This window comes from Podarcis liolepis (genome assembly GCF_965112155.1).
Source record: "Podarcis liolepis genome assembly, chromosome: 12".
Lineage (NCBI taxonomy): Eukaryota > Metazoa > Chordata > Lepidosauria > Squamata > Lacertidae > Podarcis > Podarcis liolepis.
Genome location: NC_139563.1, coordinates 28500318 through 28520087, shown reverse-complemented (window position 1 = coordinate 28520087; position 19770 = coordinate 28500318). Strand labels below are relative to the sequence as shown.

Genomic DNA, 19770 nt, shown 5'->3' with positions numbered 1-19770 from the left:
TCCGCGGCTTAATCCGAGGCGGGCGGGGAGGAGGGAAACCTCCTGTTGAACTTGCCGGCTGACAGTCGCCTGCGGATCGTCCGGGGCTGAGCCATGGGGAAGCTGCTGGCGCTGGCCATCGTCGGGGTCCTGGGCGCCTTGATCGGAGAGAGGCTGATGGGATTACGGTACGTTGCTCCCTCGGCGCCGCGCTCGGCTTGTTTACGGGCGAAGTAATCCCCGGGTGGGGGACTCGCTCCGGGAGTTCATCGCGTTCAGATGGAGGTTCACTCCGCGTAGGATCGGGCTGCCCCTGTTGCCTTTAACCCTCTTGCGGGGCTGGAGGGAGGGAGCGAGGCGCAAAAGGAGGCGCAGGCAGGCGTTAGATGCGACTGTGCGCTTTAGGTTGGGGACCTGCCGTTCGGTTCGGTTCCCTTTCGTCCCCTCGCTCGCTCATGGTGCCATCCTGCGCTTTCAGTGGCGCCCTCTACCCCCAGGGAAAACGTGGGCAGCAGCCGCAGCAGGATCGCAGCCGAAAGCTGGTCCCTGGCCGTCAGAGCCCTGCTGAACTCCGCGGGGCTCTCTTCGGAGTTAGGAGCCATAGGATCGCGCTGCAAGTGGCTGGGACTCTGCGCCCTCCTCTGCTGCGCGTTCAGAAGGAAACGCAGCAGCAAAAGCGTAAATTTGGGGGCCGTCTGATCCGGGCGATTAAAAAAAAAAATCGGTTCCTAAGACTGAGGGAGCTCGTTGCTTTCTTGGCTTCTGTCCCTCTTGTTTTAAAGAGAAGAGTTCAGGACGAACTGCCTTGTTGGGCCCTGGGAAAGTTTCCTCCGTTAAATTAGGTTAGAAAGTGGTGGGGGTTCGGCTGGAAGCCTCGACCCTTTGTTTAGCCGTAGCGCCTAGATTCTCTGGGCAAGATATATAATGTCATCTCAATGTCTTCTGCCCCTCCTAAAATAGCGGGTCGGCTGCTGCTTGCTTGCATCTCATCCCTGCTGTGTGCACTGAGGCTCTCTTTGTTTCCCAAAGAATGGAAGGGGGATGGGAAAGGGGTTGCTTAACTCATTATCTGCCAGTTTTCCCAATTTTAACAGGTTCTTCTTCTCACTTCCTCCCCTTGGGCTCCAGAATTTGAAAGTAAGCCCAGCTGGTAGGGAAATTGCCTCTTCCTATCTGCTGGAGAGAATTGACAGCAATCCACCTAAAATTCAGTTTGGGGAAAGGGTTAAGCACTCCCCCCCAACACCCCTTGCAACACACAAGAAGCTACTCTACATTCATGAGGTTTGGGAAAGTGTCTTTGCTGCAACAATGTCAAGTTCTGCACTGACTAAGCTTTGCTGCTACTCTTGGCAAAAGTCATTACACAGTTGAGGTAGAGAAAACTAAACCTATTTGTGGCCCCCAATGAGCCAAAGCTGTTGCAAATGTACTTGTTTGCATCATCTGCTCAACACGTGTATGAGCGCAACAAATCTTGAGTTTATATATGCATACTTAATTTTATTTGTATGATGCCTTTCCGCAGTTTAAACCATGCCGAAGGCGGCTAACAGCCTGAAAAATACATAACTATGACATAACAGAGGTAGTCATAAACAATAAATAAAAGATTTAAAAATGCACAACTATTTCCACATAAATCCCAAGATCTAAAATAAAGACATGGATAAAACCAGCAACAACCCCCCAACAGCACCCCAACCCAAGAGTTTGTTCAGCTTTTGCAGCTGGAGTCAGTCTGGCCAGCTGGAAATTGGCCAGCAAGGTAGGGAACAGGTCTTCAGGACTCACAGCCAAGATGGAGTGTGCTTTAAGAGTGCTTTAAATGGATGAGAAAACACACACACACACACACACACACACACACACTGTAAGTCTTGAGACGGCACCAAGCATTAAAAAGTGTTCTTATACAATTTTACAGGCATGGTCAATCATGGGAACTGTAGTTCGTTGTTGGGAATTGCTCTGTTCAGTCAGCACCCTTAGCAAACTACTGTTCCCAGTATTATTTGGGAAGAGTGCTTTAAATGTATGGTGTGGATATGACTGCCTCATTCGTACATAAAGCTGGGGTGAGGTAATAGGAGGGAAGTCTGGTTTTTAAGAGCAAAGGGGGAATACTGAAGGAAATGGCAGGCCTTCCTTTTTCCTGTGGGTTACTTTCTCATGCAGTTTTCCTTTAACTGGATTCCTGTGCTGGAAGTGGGAGTGCCTGGGCAAAAAATCACTAGTTTCATATTTCATATTACTTTGCAGGGCTGAGTTGCAGTTAGTTATGTACTTTGTCTTGTGTTTGGCGTAATAAGACTCTCTGTTCTGGCTGAAGGACAAAGGTTGTTAAATGCCAATCTTCTGAATGGTGCATAAATGTAATATAAACTAATTATGAAGCCAGCATCTATTTTGGTTTATGAGTAAGCACTCTGCTAATTGGACAGTTAATTGGAAGGAAGAGGTTTGCGGTCCTCAGGGCTTGGTGCAGGGGGGGGGGGAGCAGTGGCGTAGCGTGGGTTGTCAGCACCCGGGGCAAGGCAAGTAATTTGCGCCCCCTAACCCGTGGATTTGCGCCCCCTAACCCTAACCCCCAGATGTTGCGCCCAGTACAGCCGCCCCCCCTGCACCCCCCACGCTACGCCACTGCTAAGGGGACAAGGAACACGCGTGGGGTGGGTGGAGAAGGATGTGGCTAATAATGCAGGAGGGGGGTCTAAGGGGAAAAGGAGCTCGCATGGGGTGGGTGGAGAAGGAGCTTTTCGGAGAGCTGAGGGGGGAGGGGGGAGGGAAAGAGCACTGTTGCTTTAAAGGAGCCAACCGGACAGCAGCCACTTACAGCAGTGTAAGCAGCTCCTTTCCTCTCCCGCTTTGCTCCTTCTCTCCCTCTTTGCTGCTTTACACAGCTAATGGCCCAAGTCCTGCTCAGCGGATCAGCTGAGACGCTGGAGAATCGTAATTTCCCCCTCTCCCTCATCCCGTGCCCTCCTGTCCCCAGCAGCCTTTTTAAAAACTTTTTTACTGGTTTTCACTGCGCTCGTGGCTCAGAGCCCTCCTGTGCCCTGCCGTCCCTCTGCAGCCTCACTGCTCCGTTTAGAGAGCGCACGGACCTTTGCTAGCTGAGGCTGCAGCAGCTGTTGCTGGCTACGCGGCGCTTTTTCCAGCTTGCTATGGCTCCCGTCTGTCCCTCCTCGCGTGTAAGCGGCTGCTGCCCGCTTTGCTGGCATGGCTCTCCTTCCCTCCCTCCTCCTCAGCTCCACCCCCTCCTCCTGGCTGTAAAGCAAGCATGAGTGCATTCGCTCTGTAACACGCACAGGCATTTTCCCTTCCTTTCTAGGAGCAAAAAACCTCCTCCTCCTCCCGGCTTTGCTGCTGCTGCTGCTGCTGCTGCTGCTGCGCGGCTCTTTTCCTCCACCGACGGCGCGCTGCGCCTTGGAGAGGTTCCCGCTTCCTCGAGGGGGGCTGGCCAAACGCGCCCCCCAAAATGTTGCGCCCGGTGCCGCCGGCACCCCTGGCACCCCCCACGCTACGCCACTGGGGGGGAGAAAAGGGATATCCATTTATTTGTTTTTAGTTTTTGTCGCTGTTTCTTGATCTGCAGACGCTTTGCTCTGTGATACCCCTGGTGATCTGGCATGAATGCTCTTTGGTTCGCAAACCAACCTCTCAGTGTTAATGCACTCTTGTCAACAGCCAATGACAACCTTCATTTCCAGTTTGACCAGGGAGCATAATTTGCAATAATGCTTGCCATAGTTCTCTGCAGAGAATTACTTGTTAAGACCTCTTGGTTGCAAGTGTGTGGAATAAGGCAGCCAAACACCCCAAACCTAAAACGCTTGCCTTAAAAAGGGTCCTATTCCTTTTAGTTCATTCATTACACTTGCATGTATGTTTGGGTTGCTAACTAGCTATCTCGCAGGATTACACGTGGTGGAAAATTATGAGAGGGCATAATAAACAAACATAGCCAGGGAAAACTGCAGTTAAGGAGATAACAGTGGCATCATATTTTACTTTTGTAAACATGGACAGCAACAAGCAGTTTTCTTTTTCACACGACCAGCTACCTGCCCCCCCCCCCCGCCTTCAGATAACAGTTTTATATGCTACACAATTTGGGTTTGAATGAGGAATATGAAGCTTCTCATTGCTCAGCAGTGGTGGGTAAGTGTACTGTTGTCACAGCTGGAAGCGGCATAATTCAAATAGCTGCACATCGATGATACTGAGGCCCCGTTATTCTGTTGCAAACTGCAGAGGGATCACATAGGCTTCCCACTCCAGCGGGAAGATATTAAGCCAAGACTGCATATTTGTGTTACTGATGAGAGCACTTATGCAAGAAGTAACTCCCGGTGCGTGTTCAGAGGAAACAAAACCAGTTGTGCAAAATCCTTCTTAGCGAGGATGAACCGTATCAAAACACAATAAATATAATGGGGTGTTCATGGGAAGTTGAAAAGCGTTGCTGCAATACAAAAGATTTTTTAAATGGTTAGGATTTAAACATTCCTTACTAGGGTGAAGAACAAAGAGATGACATCCAGGCTTACTTCCAAGTAAATGTACATTCAATCTCTGGTTAAAGTGCCATGGAAATGTACTGTATACTCATTTCAGATTATTTACACTGTGACAAGAGGGCTTTGCAGTGCAAGCCTGCTATGTTGCAATCTTGCTAACACAGCAGTAAAGTGGAGGTAGATATTGAAGTTGTAAAAAAAAAAGAAGAATTGGGGCGAGGCAAAGGGATAGCAACTGTTATCTAGAGACTGCAGTGCAATAGAGCATGGGCGGCCATGGTTTTGTCTGTTGTATTCTATTAACGTGGTCCTTCCAGCAGATAGCAATGTTAGGAATCCCTGGAAGTATTTTCTGTGAAATATTTATTGAGACATCATCAGGGACTCCTGTGTGACGGAGCATAGCTCTCCTCAGCTAATCTGCATGGAAGCAGGCCGTGTCGCTTGGTGGGTGAGAGAGAGAGAGAGATTGTGGGGAGGACCTGCCCGCTTCTGTTCTGACCCCTTGGGGAGCTGGCAGTAGGTAACTGCAGACCTCAGGCCAGAAATGGCTAGCTACCGCTGATTTAAACCATATCTGACAGCTGTCCATCCAATTCCTTCTTGAAACTTTTAGGGGGGAAATTCCACAGAGTCCTCCATTGCCTAATTGAACTGAACCAGGAGGTTCCCCCCCCCCAGACAGCCATTGTAAGAGCACAGTTGACTGGGAAGATCTCTTGTGCAAGCCCCACTGAAATGAAAGCAAGCTGTGTAGGACTACCCTTGTGTAGCTTCCATTCATTGCAGTGAGGTAGGAGATCTTTCCTCCTGGGTTGTACCCTAAGCAGTCATTGTTGTAACCTAGCCCACCGTATTTTGCCTGTCCTTTAGGTGATCTGATAATGCCTTGTCCAGTCTGCCCTTGGACAATCTCTTTAAATATTTGAGAAGTTTTCCCTTTAAACCATTGATTGTCCAAAACAAACATTTCCCAAGTCTTTCAATGTAGTATGTTCCAACTGCTTGAGCCACAAAGCTCACTAGGATGAGCCACCTCAATCTAACATGTCTCACAGGGTTGGTGTCTCTTCATTTAAAGCACATTTGGAGCACATTATTTCCTTCAAAGAATTCTGGGCATTGTAGTTTGTTAAGGGTTCCTGGTACCGGTAATTCTAACTTTGTGATGTGCCCAAAATTATCTGAGGAAAAGAATGAGCTTCCAATGTGCTTTAGCGTTCTACTGTGTCCACAGGGTTACACTGAAACAATCATGGGTTGGATTGTCACCATTTGCATTGCTCATACCTGAATTATCTCTGCTGGTTGCTACCACTCAAACTGTGGAGACCAAATAAATTAAATTAAAAAAATTATTTGTCCAGAGGCACCTTAGACACCAACTAAGTTTGTTCTGGGTAGAAAGCTTATACTCAGAACAAACTAAGTTGGTCTCTAAGGTGCTACTGGACAAATAATTTTTAAATTTACTTCGACTGTGTCAGACCAACACGGCTACCTACCTGAATCTAAAATTGTGGAGACCAAAAGCTGCAGTTGGACCTAGGCAATGAATGCAGTCCAAAGTGCCAACGCTCTTTCTTGTGCATTGGCATAAAAATGCCAATTAACTGTGGCTTTCCATTTCCCAAGAGATCTTCAATGAGATTTTGTACACAACATGCATTCAAAGCACATTTCCCCCTGCCCCAAAGTATCCTGGGAACTGTAGTTTGGCAAGGGTGCTGGGAAGTGCAGCTTTGTGAGGGATAAACTACAGTTCCCAGGAATCTTCAGGGTGTGTGTGTGCTTTTAATATGCTTTAAATGTATGGTGTGCACCTGAGGCAGTCTGTGAACTATATGAACTGACTAACCTGAATGTGATTCACCACCCAAGCGGAAATTTGTTCTGCAATAGGAGGAAAGTCATATAATCACTGCCATTGCTGGCAATCTTTTAATTATGTTAATTCGAAGAGAGTAAAATTTCAGTGTGCATCAGCTTGCCCTATTTAGCTTTCTTGTTTTACTTTTGTTTGTTTAGTAGACAAAGCTATTTTTGTGTGTGGAAACTTTCACAATTTGCAGTTGACACCCATTCATTGCTACAAATGAACTTATGAAGCTGAAAATATTCTGGGCGGGGAGTGGGGAGGTATGGAAAACACTCTGCCCTACATGACTGCTACCAAGTGAGCTGGTCCTTTAGTTTAAAGCAGCCCTCCAGATGTTTTTGGCCTACAACTCCCAGGATCCCTTGCTAGCAGGCCCAGTGGTCAGGGATGATGGGAATTGTAGTCTCAAAACATCTGGAGGGCCGAGGTTGAGGAAGTCTGGTTGAAAGCCTTTTCAAAGGTCCTTTAATACATGCATTGGATGGCACAACATGCAAATAAAGCTAAGCAGGGTGTGGCTGATTCCTCCTACCTTTCCCAAGTTTTCCTAGCTTCCTAATCATGTTTTCAATGGCACTATTAAGTCAATACTGATGGTGTTGCCTGTTCAGCAGTGGGCGTTGGGAAACACTGTGACACCATAAGAACAGGAGTGTTTCCTTTGCTACTGCTGCTGGGAGCACCTTATCCTGCAATCTTCTGCTCACCATGCTACAAACCTTCGGGAAAGATAAAGGCAGACATGGGTGTGTGGTGTACTGGCATGTCCTAAAATGATTCCCCCCTGCAACGGTTCCTCATTGGCTTCAAAAAGGCAGTTCTAGCCTCTGCAACAGAAAACATCTGGGTCTCCTTAAAACAATGGCAACTCATAAAGTCATGAAATCGAGGGGCACAATAGTTCTTGGTTTTGGAAGTGCTGGATGAAAAAGACACTCAGGGGCTTAGAACTGTTTTTGGTGTTTGTTGTTTTTTTGGTAAGACAGTCCCTGCCCTCAGGCCCATAGTCTTAAAAAGACTTGACACATGGAAGAAAGAAGGAATGGGAGGGAGAAGGGAGGGGAAAAACAAGCTCCTAAACAAATTATTAAAGTTAAAGCCAGTGTCAGTTGCAGTTCTGACTGTCCTGCCCTCATTAAAGAGCAGTCCTTTCCCTGAAGCACTCTTCTGTGAGATGCACTGCACACACACACACACTCTCACACACACATACACCCTGGTGATGGCTTAGTATCTAAGCCAAGGGTAGGCAACCTAAGGCCTGGGGGCCAGATGCAGCCCAATCGCCTTCTCAGTCTGGCCCGCAGATGTTCCGGGAATCAGCGTCTTTTTACATGAGTAGAATGTGTCCTTTTATTTTAAATGCATCTCTGGGTTATTTGTGCGGCATAGGAATTTTTTCATTTCTCCCCTCCCCAATATAGTCCAGCCCACCATATGGTCTGAGGGACGCTGGACCAGCCCACAGCTGAAAAAGGTTGCTGACCCCTGATCTAAGCCTTCAGTCCTCTACCCACTTATCCAAGAACAAACCTTGTTGAACTCAATGGGACATAATTTTGAGTAGACATGTATAGGACTGCTCTGCAAGACTCAAGGCATTTCCGGATTAATCATGTCATTTATATCCAGTTTATACTGACTGGGCCGGTGGGAGGGAAGCTCACTGGAAGGAGGGAGCATTCCATTCCAGCCAAAGGAGGTATAAGTGTCATCTGAATGGAGGTAGAATTTGGTAATGAACCCATCAGAAAGGCTATAGGGAGAAATGCATGCACCAAAGCCCTTTGGGGAGAGGGGCACAATGCCTTTAAATGTGAATAGTTGACCAGTCTGAGCCCAAGGTACCAGTTCTGGGGAGCAAACGCAAGAGAGGGCTGTTCTCTTTGCCCTTTGAGTGGGCTTCCTGGAGGCATCTGATGGGTCACTGTGGCCAGCAGGATGCTGGACTAGATGGGGCAGATTTGGTAGGGCTCTGCTTTTGCTCTTCCATATTTCCTATTTTAAGTCTACCTTTATATTTGCTTTCTCCTCCAGACATAGATTGTGTGCCTCGCGAGAATATAAACCGAAGCGGCTTTCAAACTGCCACCTTATAAAAGGAATTGGTAGGTCTCCCGCATGCTTTTATTTGCATTTATTCCCTCAAAATTCTCTTTTCTTCATCCTTTCTATGCCTATTTATATAAGCCCTCTTTCCAGAGGGATTTACATCGTCTCAATTTTTGTACTTGGTTTTGTTTTTAGAGGCGCTTCATTAGTATTATTGTTACGTAAATAGTATTTATATGGAATTGTGCAGAAAAGAACAGAGATTGGGTCTGCAGGCTGGTTGTGAAAACTAAATTAGGTATCTCCAGCCTTCTCAGACTCAGGAGCCACGTTTAATTCCAAGATCCGTTTGGGGACCTGTTTCCTATTTTTTTTACCATATATTTGCATGCGTGATAGTCGTGCTCCTGTTGCAACCCACCTTGGGTCAGACTGCGCCCCACCAGTTGAAGACCAGTGAAGTAAATGACCATGCAGGGACCTTAGCTCAATTAGTGGAGGGCATTCTTTGCATTATTACTATTATTGTTGATTTATTAATTGCCTTCTAAAACACTGTCTCAAGGCAATTTACGATAATTAAAAGCCGTTAAAGGCACAAAGCAAAGGACACATTTAAAACAAGACTTAAAACCCTAATAGATGGGCATTTGTGGTAAAGACCCATTCATTCAGCTGGCATGCCAAGCAGCCCAGAGTTGATACCTGATATTTCCAGTTTAATAGGGAGTGTGAAGCCCTTCTACAGGAGACTCTGAAAAAGCATCCCTGAATGGGAAGCTGGCTGAGGCTGATGGAAGTTGTAATCCAGCAGCCTTGGCACAAATCAGCCACCACTGGTGTAGACGATACACAGTCTTGACTAGGCCGCTTCCTATGATATTTTGTTTTTATTGACTTAGTTGCACACTTGAAATCCAGGGGGAACTAGAACCCTGTAAATGCTTTCCCTTTCTTAAAACCGCCAGAGTACCAATTTGAACCAACACTCTTGAATTGGACCTCTGTAATCCTCTTGGATCTGCTGGCAACATGCCTTAGACAGGGACGAATTCTGGAGGCTGTCAGGGGCATGATTGACTCAAGAGATGTTGAAATGACAGCTGAAGTTGTTTCTGTCTCACATCAATAATGTAATCAAATGATGAGAGTTGGCATATGCTGAAAGTATACTGTATTGGGGGTGGGACTGCTCTCTAAATCATCATTCCCTCAACGCCTTCCAGATGTTTTGGACTACAACTCACGTCACCCCCAACTATTAGCCATGCTGCCTGTGGTGGATAAGAATGGTAGTTCAAAACATCTGGAGGGCGCCATGTTAGGGAAGCCTGCTCTAAGCTGTAGTTCTTGTACAGAGGCTCAAACATTTGGTGCAGTTGTTGCAAGCTTGACCTAAGGTAAGGCCTGAGCAATGCATTCTTCCTTAGTTGCTGAGGCCAGCTGCACACTCTGCAGCAAAAATAGTTTTTGTGTGTGCATTGGTCATAGCTGTCAACGTTTCCCCCTTTTTAAGGGAAATTCCCTTATTCCAAATAGGATTCCTCGCAAGAAAAGGGAAAAGTTGACAGCTATGACATTGGTTTTGCCACAGATACACCCTCATGCACAAGCCTGAGGACCCTGTCTCTGGAGATTCCTCCACTTCTGAATGCGTGTTTGCCCCACTTTCCATGTTTGCTGAGGAAACGCCAATCTACATACAGCAGCTGTGTTTCCCACAAAATATTGATTTTTTTGGTTATGTTTTTTAACCCATGTTTTGCTCCAAGGAGATCATTATGGCATACACTCTTCCTTCCCCCTTCCTTTTTTTAATCTTTACAACAACCCTGTGAGGTAGTTTGGCCTGACAGTCAGTGACTGGCTGAAGATAACCCAGAGAGTTTAGCCTGGGCCTTCCAAGTCCTAGTTTTGACATTCCAATCATTACAGGTTCTGGTACCAAGGTGAGCTACACCTAGCGTGAGTCCCTTACAAGTTCAAATTCTTATATAACTAGTCATTCTTGGCAGTAAAAGAACACCGAACTATTTATTTTATTTTATCACTGTGGTTTGCTCTGTATGGACTGATATTTAGGTGTTTCGTTATTTTTTGTTCTGGCAAAACCACAATAATAATACCTTCTCTATTGAATAATACCAGTCTTTCCACACCCCTTATTTCAGAAGGCAGGCTGTTTGCAGGGTGTAGCAGGGCGGAGCGTTTGCCAGGGCCCTGAGATTAGCAGAGGGTCTGCTGCCTGTTCTTTCAACTCTTGACAAGAAAGTCAGATATTGCCTAAGGGGATTATCTGTGTGTGCCTCATCTAAGTTCAGGGAGCCTACTGAGGGTGCTGAGTCAGCATCGCTTGAGGGTGATATTCTGAGCACGCTGGCATTGTGTGCCAGCGAGAGAGTGTTGAACTTGTGCACGATAAGAGCTGTGACAACTTGTGTGCTCCTAATGCCAATGCAGAGCAAACATGTCAGCAGATAGAGCCAAGCCCCTAGATCTTCACAAGAGCCTTGGCCTACGCAACACGCCCTCCCCCTGGCACATTTCCCAGCTGAAGGTTAGCTAGCCTCTCAGCCATTCCTCTCCATTGCATTTGCTTTTTGTGGATGGGCAAAGATCACCATAGCAACCAGAGCCTTTTGCAGCTTCCAGCCGCAGATAAAAGAGAATTTAGCATTGGCCCAGCTTGTCGCCTCTGAATTCCTGTCTCTCCTTGGCGTGGGGTTCTGAGTAACAGTTCAGTGGGGCTGTTCTCTCATTGCTTCCATGGTGCGTGTTTCTTACACACGTGCAAGGTGCAATGACTCAGAATAATGCAGTCTATGTCCCAGTACTTTAAAAGAAGCAACCTTGTACTCTACTGCATTGTATGGATGTGTCTGAGCAAGATCTTTCTTCTTTTTTTTTCTTTGCAGAAACTGGCTCGGAAGATATTGACATACTTCCTAATGGCCTGGCTTTCATTAGTTCTGTAAGTTATCCCAGCAGGCCTGTCTTTCAGGGAAGGCTGGGCTTGAGTTCGCAATGCACCGAAGGAAAACTTGAAAATTGCAGGCCAGATCTATTCCCACACAAACACAACCCTTGTTTTTAACAGAATGCCTTTCACGCTGTACGTAACTGAGCAGAATGCAGGGGTGCTCATTAGAGACTGATGGTTAAAGGGTGCAAGGGTGGGCTTGAAGATTAGGTCACCATTACTAGCCTTCCCCCACCACTCCAGCATGCTAAGAGGCTAAAAGCCACTTAGTAGTGTAAAATAAATAAATAAAACAAAGCTTTCTCCCAAGTGGACTGGTGCAGCAGGGCTGCATGGTTTCTCTACTGACCACACAGTAAGGCACTGAGGGATACTGTAATCCATCTATTGGTGGAATTTAGGGGAAGCCCTAATAAACCTGGACTACATAGCTATTTTGGGATGTGGGTGATGCTGTGGGTTAAACCACAGAGCCTAAGACTTGCTGATCAGAAGGTCGGCGGTTCAAATCCCCGTGATGGCCAATGCTAAATCCCATTGCTTGGTCCCTGCTCCTGCACACCTAGCAGTTCGAAAGTACGTCAAAGTGCAAGTAGTTAAATAGGTACCACTCCAGCGGGAAGGTAAACTGCATTTTCGTGTGCTGCTCTGGTTTGTCAGAAGCGGCTTAGTCATGCTGGCCACATGACCCAGAAGCTGTACGCCAGCTCCCTCAGCCAATAAAGCAAGATGAGTGCCGCAACCCCAGAGTCGGTCATGACTGGACCTAATGGTCAGGGGTCTCCTTTACCTTTACATAGCTATTTTAAAGCAGCAATGGCTAACCTGTGGCCGCCTGGCTGTTGCCGGACAGGAGCTCCCATCAAACCCAGCCAGTGCAGCCCATGGTTAGGGATGATGACAGTTGTGGTTCAGCAACATTTGGAGGATCACAGCTTAGCATTTCAGTGAATATCCAAGGAAAACAGATGAGTTATGAAAACGTCTCTCTGAGATCTTCCTAACCTAACCCTTCATGTGACAAAAGGCCTGCTTTCTTTGTTTGCAAAGGGTTTGAAATACCCCGGAATAGTATCGCTTGCCCCTAATAAAAGAGGAGAAATACTTCTGATGGATCTAAAAGAAGACAATCCTCGACCTGTTGAGCTGAGAATCAGCCGGGGGTTTGATCTGGCATCCTTTAACCCTCATGGGATCAGCTTATATATTGATGATGGTAAGTAGATTTGCCCATAAGGAAGGCTGATAAAACAGTATTTATTCTGTTTACTGTTTCGCATCTGTAGCCATTCCTTCCTCTTCAAAGGGAGCTCCCTAGATGGGGCAGCTCCTGAGAGCTGCTTCATTTCCCCGTATACGTTCTCCATAAGTTCACTCATACTTCATTGCTTGTTTTGTCAGACTCATTCAGTTTTTGCCTTTCCCTAGATGACACTGTGTACCTCTTCGTCGTAAATCACCCGCATCAGAAGTCAACGGTGGAGCTATTTAAATTCGTGGAGGACGACAATTCTCTGGTGCACTTGAAAACGATCAAACACGAGCTTCTGCCAAGGTATATAATATCTAAAACAATTCTGTCTCCTTTGAATTTGAAGAGCCCGTTTTAATTTATGCCAAGCACTCTGCGCAATATGCAGAACAGCTACTTATTACTTGCAAGCTGGACCTGCAATGAAATGTTGCGCCATGCAGGGATTCTGCCCAGGGTTCCATTTTGCCCTCGGTTTTCAGTTGGTCAGCATTCCACGCTCGCTGGGCATGTTCAGTCCTGATTAAGGGTTTTACTGCAGAGTTTTGTTTATACTGCAAGCTTCAGGTTCCCCACTGCCTGCCCTCCTGCACCCTGTGTTGGCTGATACCTCCCTCCTGTGTGTGGATGGTACCCTTTTGTCTGAATAAGGTCTGGCACTCAAGGGAACTGAGATCACTCTTGGCATGCATGATGGTATGGTATGCAATTGTGAATGCTCATACGCAGACTTGTGCCTTCCAGATGCTCTGGATTCTGACTCCCATCAGCCCCAGCTAGCAAGGATGATAGGAGTTTTGTTCCAAGAACATCAGGAGGACAACAAGTTAGGGAAGACAGGTGGAAAACTGAATAAGCCTGCCTGCCTGTAAACCTTGCCATGTCTGGTATACAACTTGCTATGTCTCTACATAGCAGCTTAGGTGACAACCGTATTTTTATTTACTCTTCTCCTTTTTTTGTCCTAGTGTGAATGATATTGTGGCTCTGGGTCCTGACAGTTTCTATGCCACCAATGACCACTATTTCACAGAACTCACCTTGATCTACTTGGAAACATTCCTAGGCCTTACCTGGACAAATGTTGTCTACTACAGTCCGAAAGAAGTTAAAGAAGTGGCGTCAGGATTTTACTCTGCCAATGGCATTAACATTTCACCTGACGGGAAGTAGGTATCTTGCAGGTAGCATGGCTTATATGCCGTAAAGGTATTTTATTTTGTTTTAAAATATTGCTCTCCTTTAGTCAATGCAGTCTTCAAGGAGGCTAACATAAATACAGGAAAGAGAGTTCAGATTTAAGCACAGTTTCAAAACCCCCACATACATTACAACAACTAAAGAAAGAACAGTAATGGGTAATAAATGTAAACAGCAGCAAGGGGGTCCTCATTATACCCTGATATTTCTGATAACTTTTATCTTGGCAATAAAGTGAACAAACAGAAGGTACAGCTCATTGTCTCTTGGTTTAAGCTGTAATTCATCTGAGTGTCTACATTGCACGATAGCATTTCACTGTTAATATTTAAATTGACTTATCTGGGTCTATGTTTGTACTAGCTTTGGGTCCCAGCCAGTGGATAGTGACCCTTCCTTACTCACATGAGTTATTTGGAGGGTTTTCCTCCTCTCCCCCCTGGAAACAAATCTTCTCCTGTACCAACTAAGGGAGGAATTCAACATAGAGCTAAGCAAATTTTCCACTGCTGTGCACTGACAGAGCGATCTGCCCTCTCCTGCCCCAGCTGACAAGCTGTCCTCCTGTCACACACACCCCAGAGTCAGTGGGAAAGGGGTGAGGAGAGCTGAAATCCTTGTTTAGGCTTCTGCTGGTGGGACCAGTTGGTTGAACCCAGGCCAGTGAAGAAGCTAGAGGAAGGCAGGACACCCCTTGATAATCTTTTGCAAGTGTGGGGAACCTTTGGCCTTCTGGATATTGTTGAACTACACCCCCCGTCCTCCCCACTGGCATGGATAGCAGTCAGGGATGAGAGATGTAGCCCAGCATATCTGGAGAGCCAAAGGTTCCCCACCACTGCTGCATGGAAAGCTTTTTCACTTGAGCTCCAAGCAGAAAATCAAAGAAATGCCTATGTGACTCTCATGGAGTTGGGTGGGTGGTCCTCTGAAATATACTCAGAGTCCTGTAGTGATTTCATGCTCTTTATTGCAGCTTGTAAAACAGTGATTGAATTGCCCCCCAAACCTCAGGCTTTTATATACATTATTTACACAATGAGTCCCGTCTGATTGGCTGATTCTGCTTCCCCCCTGGAGCCTGATTGGTCTTTCCTGCAGGCCAATCAGTTGTTGCATTATAGGATCCTACCAGCCTAATAGGCTGATTAACTTCTTCCTGGAGCCTGATTGGTCTTCTCCTGCAAGCCAATCAGTTGTTGCATTCTAGGATGCAACATCCTATTGTTCTAGGATCCAAGGTTAGTACATAACATCCTCCATTTGTCCAAGCATATTGCGTTTTTCAGAGCTGTTTTTAGAACAGCGTCAATCAGCAGAGTGTGAGTTGGTTCTTGTTGACATTAAAGTAATGACACTTTCTGCTTCTTTTCCAAACAGATGCTTCTTTTTAAAAAAGAAATCTGATGGGCACACAACTGTTTTTTAGTTGCTAGCCCTGCTTGCTAAACTAATGTGGTGTTTGTTTTCCTGAAATGTAATAACCAAAGTGCTAATGTCATACTTGACATCAACCTTAACGTGAAAATGAAGTGATGGATTAACTTTTAAATGTGCTAAATCAATGTGTGAGCAATGTGTGAATGATAAGGACTCTTCTCCCCACCCCACTCACATACTTCTATTTAGGTTAGAGAAATAAAATAACTATTTCTTATATAATTGATAGTGGAGCCCCTCCCCCCCCCCAAATATACTAAGTGCACATTTCCCTGTTTGCATGAACTAGCCTTGCACCAGAACAGCCCCTCCTCCTTCCCTCTCTCATCAAATCAAATGGTGTTGCATCTGAATGGTTTGTTTGTGCAAACCGTAGTTTGGATATAACAGCAAACCATCATTCCCCCCTCCAAAAAGAGGAGGCATGCAGAGTGCATGAGCCCACAATACTGTTCCAATCCAGAATACCATTGTTTGAGAACATGCTCTCCCATTGAGATGGGTTAGCAAGGATGAATATAGGGAGAACTGTCTGGTGATTCTTCAGGATCTTTGGTTTCCTTGCTATTTTGAGGAATACATAGGTAACATCCCATTTATTTAGTTATCCATTGCATTTATATACTGCCTTTCTGCCAAGACACCCAAAGCGGTTTGCAATCTTAAATCTTAAAACAGATTACTGGTATATAGCATGTAAAATTGAATCAGGGAAGGGACAGTCCAACTGGAGCAGTGCCCGGTGTTGCCTGTGCTTGCCTCCCTCATCCTAGGGTGAATCTCTAGGATCAGTTACCACAAGGCAAGGGTGGAGAATCTGTGGCCTTCCAGATGTTGTTGGACTTCCACCAGCCCAGCCAACATGGACAATGTACCCCTGCCATAAGTAAACTTAATTCTATTTTAGGAATCTCCCAGAGGAAGGAAGGAGGACTACGCAAATTAGTATATTCCCCCCACCTAAAAAAAACCTGGCACTGTAAATCACCAGGGCCGTCTGTTTTGAGCTCCTCTTATGAATGCGTTCATAAAATATTTCATTGTGTTCCAAGCCAAAGTTATTTTCTTACCTGTAGCTAAAAAGGCATTCATGAAAGAGACTTTCACCCATTTCATTTCATTTCAAGGTACGTCTATGTTGCTGACTTGTTCGGTCTAAGCATTCACATCTTTGAAAAGCATGAGAATTTGAGTTTAACTCCTCTGAAGGTAAGCCATGGCCAGTTTAGAAATGAGCCTAATGCAGGTATGCTGTAACAAACCATGGACTTTAGGCTGTTCTCCTCCACACAAACCCATTCAATATTATTTTGTGTTTAGAATGTGTGTGCATGCATACCCATCCATTTGTTACCTTTAGTGAAGCCTTTGCAATCTGAATGCTTCTCAGGTGTTATACTCCTCCGCCTTCTGTTTTAAATTTTGGAGATTTAGCTTACGTTTTAAATTTTGCATATTGCGTACCTTGTTGTTGTAAGCCACTTCGAGACAAGCGTGGTGAAAAGCGAGATGTACATTTTTAAATGTATAAATAAAAATAATTTTTTTAAAGTGTGTTGTCAGGCAAACAATGCTAGCTATGGGTAAAAGAATGAATTTTCAACATTGCATATGTCAGCTGCAAGCTTTACTTACACATTGTGTGGTTTCTTCTGTGTGCTTCAGGTATTGCCGGTGGACACTGTAGTTGACAACATATCGGTCGATCCTTCCACTGGAGACCTTTGGCTGGGATGCCATCCCAATGGCATGAAACTCATCTCCCATGATCCAGAAAACCTTCCTGGTTCAGAGGTTAGTAGGAACTATTTTGGCAAGATGTGTGATAAAATGTGTGGAAGCTTTTCAGCCAGCATAAATGAGAGCATGGGTGATTGACTTTGTCCCTGTAGATGTTGTTAGGCTACTCTAGTCATCCCTGACCATTGGCTGTGCTGGTTTGGAGATGAAGTCCAACATCAGTGGGGGTGGGGGACAGTAAGGCACTCTGGAATGAGAGGGTATTCATCCTTAGCAAGAAGATTCTGCCTTAAATTTGACAGGAGGACCTTTTTAGTTCTTTAAACTTATTTTGAACAGTTTTCAGACCAAACTTGTGTTAACGTGGGATTTTTGAAGTGGTGACAGAAGGCAGCCTCATGACTCATTAGCATAGATTTTATAGCATGTGTCAGACTAGCTGATGTTAATCTTCACCATTTTTCAGGTCCTACGTATCCAGGGCATCCTCTCTGAGAAGCCTGTAGTCACCCAAGTGTATGTCGACGACGGGTCAGTAATCCAGGGGTCCTCAGTTGCAAACGTATACGACAATCAGCTGCTTATCGGCACTGTGTTTCACAGAGCTCTTCGCTGTGAACTGTAGTTTGCTCCTCCTGGACTTTGTCACAGCGGAAAAGGTCAGCCTTAATCTGAGCCAAGCTTCCTATCAGATGCAGTTCTCAAATGGCTAACTTCAAAACACTTTGCAATAAAAGTTGACGAGAATGTTCCTGGCCTTCCTCACCCACCACCCACTTCAAGGAGGCAACACAAGAAAAAATAGGTTTTTTAAAAGGAAAGCAGCAACACTGGAAGATTATGTTGACTTCTTTTGACAGTGTAATTGAACAGAGAACCTCAAGTAATGCCTGCATCCATAAAGAAATGGATGCTAATTTGCAATTTTTCTGGATGACCATTGATGACTTTATTGGTAGGAGTGAGGGATTTGTTGGTGGGGTGGGGGGAATCAAAGATAATCCCTAATGACTAATTGATGCTGCTGGTGGAGGATTTGGCTTTCATCTAAAAGGTTCCCAAGGACATTTGAGACTTCATGCATGCGGAGTTGCTCCTCTTCCTGTATCACCTTTTCCACTCTTAAGGAAATCTTTATACTTAGCAATTATGCCTTTCTGTCATTCCTAGGAAGAGGCACATTTAATGCCTGCTTCAAACGTGATCTGAAGAGGGATGGATCTGATTCCGCTCCGTCTATAGATACAGAGCTCTCGTTCTTGCCCTCTCTTTTAAAAAGAGCAATAATTGCACCTATCAGCTGCCCCAAAGGAAGTGGAGATGGGTCTAAATCCATTCCCCACTCCTCTTTCTGAACATCTGATAGGTGCACTGTCTGCATTTTAAAACAAGAATTCCATGTGCCTCCCCAACAGCCGCACCCAGGAGAGGAACCATGTGCAGAGCAGCAATTGTTCCTCATCTGGCAAGGAATATGCAAGTGAAAGTCTGCATTCTGACACACATGACACATAGCTGCATTAGGGCTAGTCTCTTTTTCTGAAAAGAGCACCATGCCACTGCCCTGCTGTGTGGTGCTGTGGGATAATGTCCCCAAACCTCTTCTATATATCTGGAGAGAAGAAGCAGGCGAGCTCAGAGACAGGAACACGCTTTGCACCCAAAATGACCCAGGTTTGATTGCTGGCATCTCCAGGTAAGCATGGGAGATTTCCCGGTTCTGAATCAATGGCGAGCTGCTGCCATTCAGTGTACACACTACTGAGCTAGATGGGCCCGGTGGTCTGACTGTATCTCTGTTCTTGGGTTCTTGCCCAAGCACCACCTTTTCGGCCCCAAAGCACAGCTTTCGCTCACTTCACAGTTCACAAGTATAGAAAGTGTTTGTCCCACTGGCAGTTTGCTCATCGGATATCATCTGTGTCATCAAACAGCAGCAGCAGAAGCTGCGTAATGTCTTTCGAAGGGTAGAAGTCTGTTGGTTTTCCCTTTCTCCTTTCCTTTTGCAGGTGAGAAGGAGAAGTTCTTCCTTGCCTTATTAGCAGTAGCCTGGCAATAACCTGGCAGAGAGCCTAGAACAAACTGTCACCTATGCAATCAACTTTATGCAAGGGGTATAATGCAGGGATATTGCAGTATGTTCTACTCTTATCGCAGAGGCTGATTTTTAACTTAAAAGTTGGCTGCCAAATGAATTGCTCAACTGTATAGATCAAGTCAATTAGGTTTCTTAATAAAGAAAATAAACAACTTTTCAAACGTTTTTGGGTTGTGCTGATCTCAGCCAAATGCATCCTATGAAAACTGCAATCGCAGCAGTCTCTGAAAGACAATCTCGGAGCTACTGGGTTGCCCATCACCCTACGGCAGGGGTCAGGAACCTCAAGCCCATGGACCAAATGTGTCTGTCGTACAGCCAAGCCTCTTTCACCCCCAGCCCTTCAGATCCTGCTGCTTCTCCCTTTGGCAGGCTCCTCAAATGCTTTTGCCATGTGTGATATGTCCTTGAACTGTGGTCCAGCTGCTTGCTTGCCTGTACGGAGAAGGGGTTCAGCACATGCAGACACCGCTGGCATTTGAATGGCTGGAACGTCGCCTGCTGTACCGGTAGAATTGCACATTGGTTGCACTGACCCCTTTTTGCCACCTGCTTTTTTGCCACTGCCCCTATCCACTTTCTTGCTTCTGGCCTTTCTCACCATTGGCATATAACCACTGGAAGGTT

General features: G+C 45.8%; 1 protein-coding gene across 1 annotated transcript; it reads left to right on the top strand.

Annotated features, from left to right (window-relative positions):
* Nucleotides 1–24: 24 nt before the first annotated feature.
* LOC310690304 (serum paraoxonase/arylesterase 2-like) lies at nt 25–19308 on the top strand. Its single transcript, XM_083469054.1, has 9 exons — nt 25–167; nt 8419–8489; nt 11349–11404; nt 12464–12629; nt 12842–12968; nt 13634–13834; nt 16433–16514; nt 16971–17099; nt 17512–19308. Exons 1-9 carry the CDS (start codon nt 94–96, stop codon nt 17668–17670), a joined length of 1065 nt encoding a protein of 354 aa, XP_083325180.1. The 5' UTR covers nt 25–93; the 3' UTR covers nt 17671–19308.
* The last annotated feature ends 462 nt before the right edge of the window (nt 19309–19770 follow it).

Bases quoted from the DNA above. Each gene is read 5' to 3' on its own strand.
- LOC310690304 (XM_083469054.1), top strand. From the start codon at position 94: ATGGGGAAGCTGCTGGCGCTGGCCATCGTCGGGGTCCTGGGCGCCTTG. The intron at 168-8,418 runs GTACGTTGCTCC...TTTCTCCTCCAG, and splicing joins GAGAGGCTGATGGGATTACG to ACATAGATTGTGTGCCTCGC. The intron at 12,969-13,633 runs GTATATAATATC...TTTTTGTCCTAG, and splicing joins AAACACGAGCTTCTGCCAAG to TGTGAATGATATTGTGGCTC.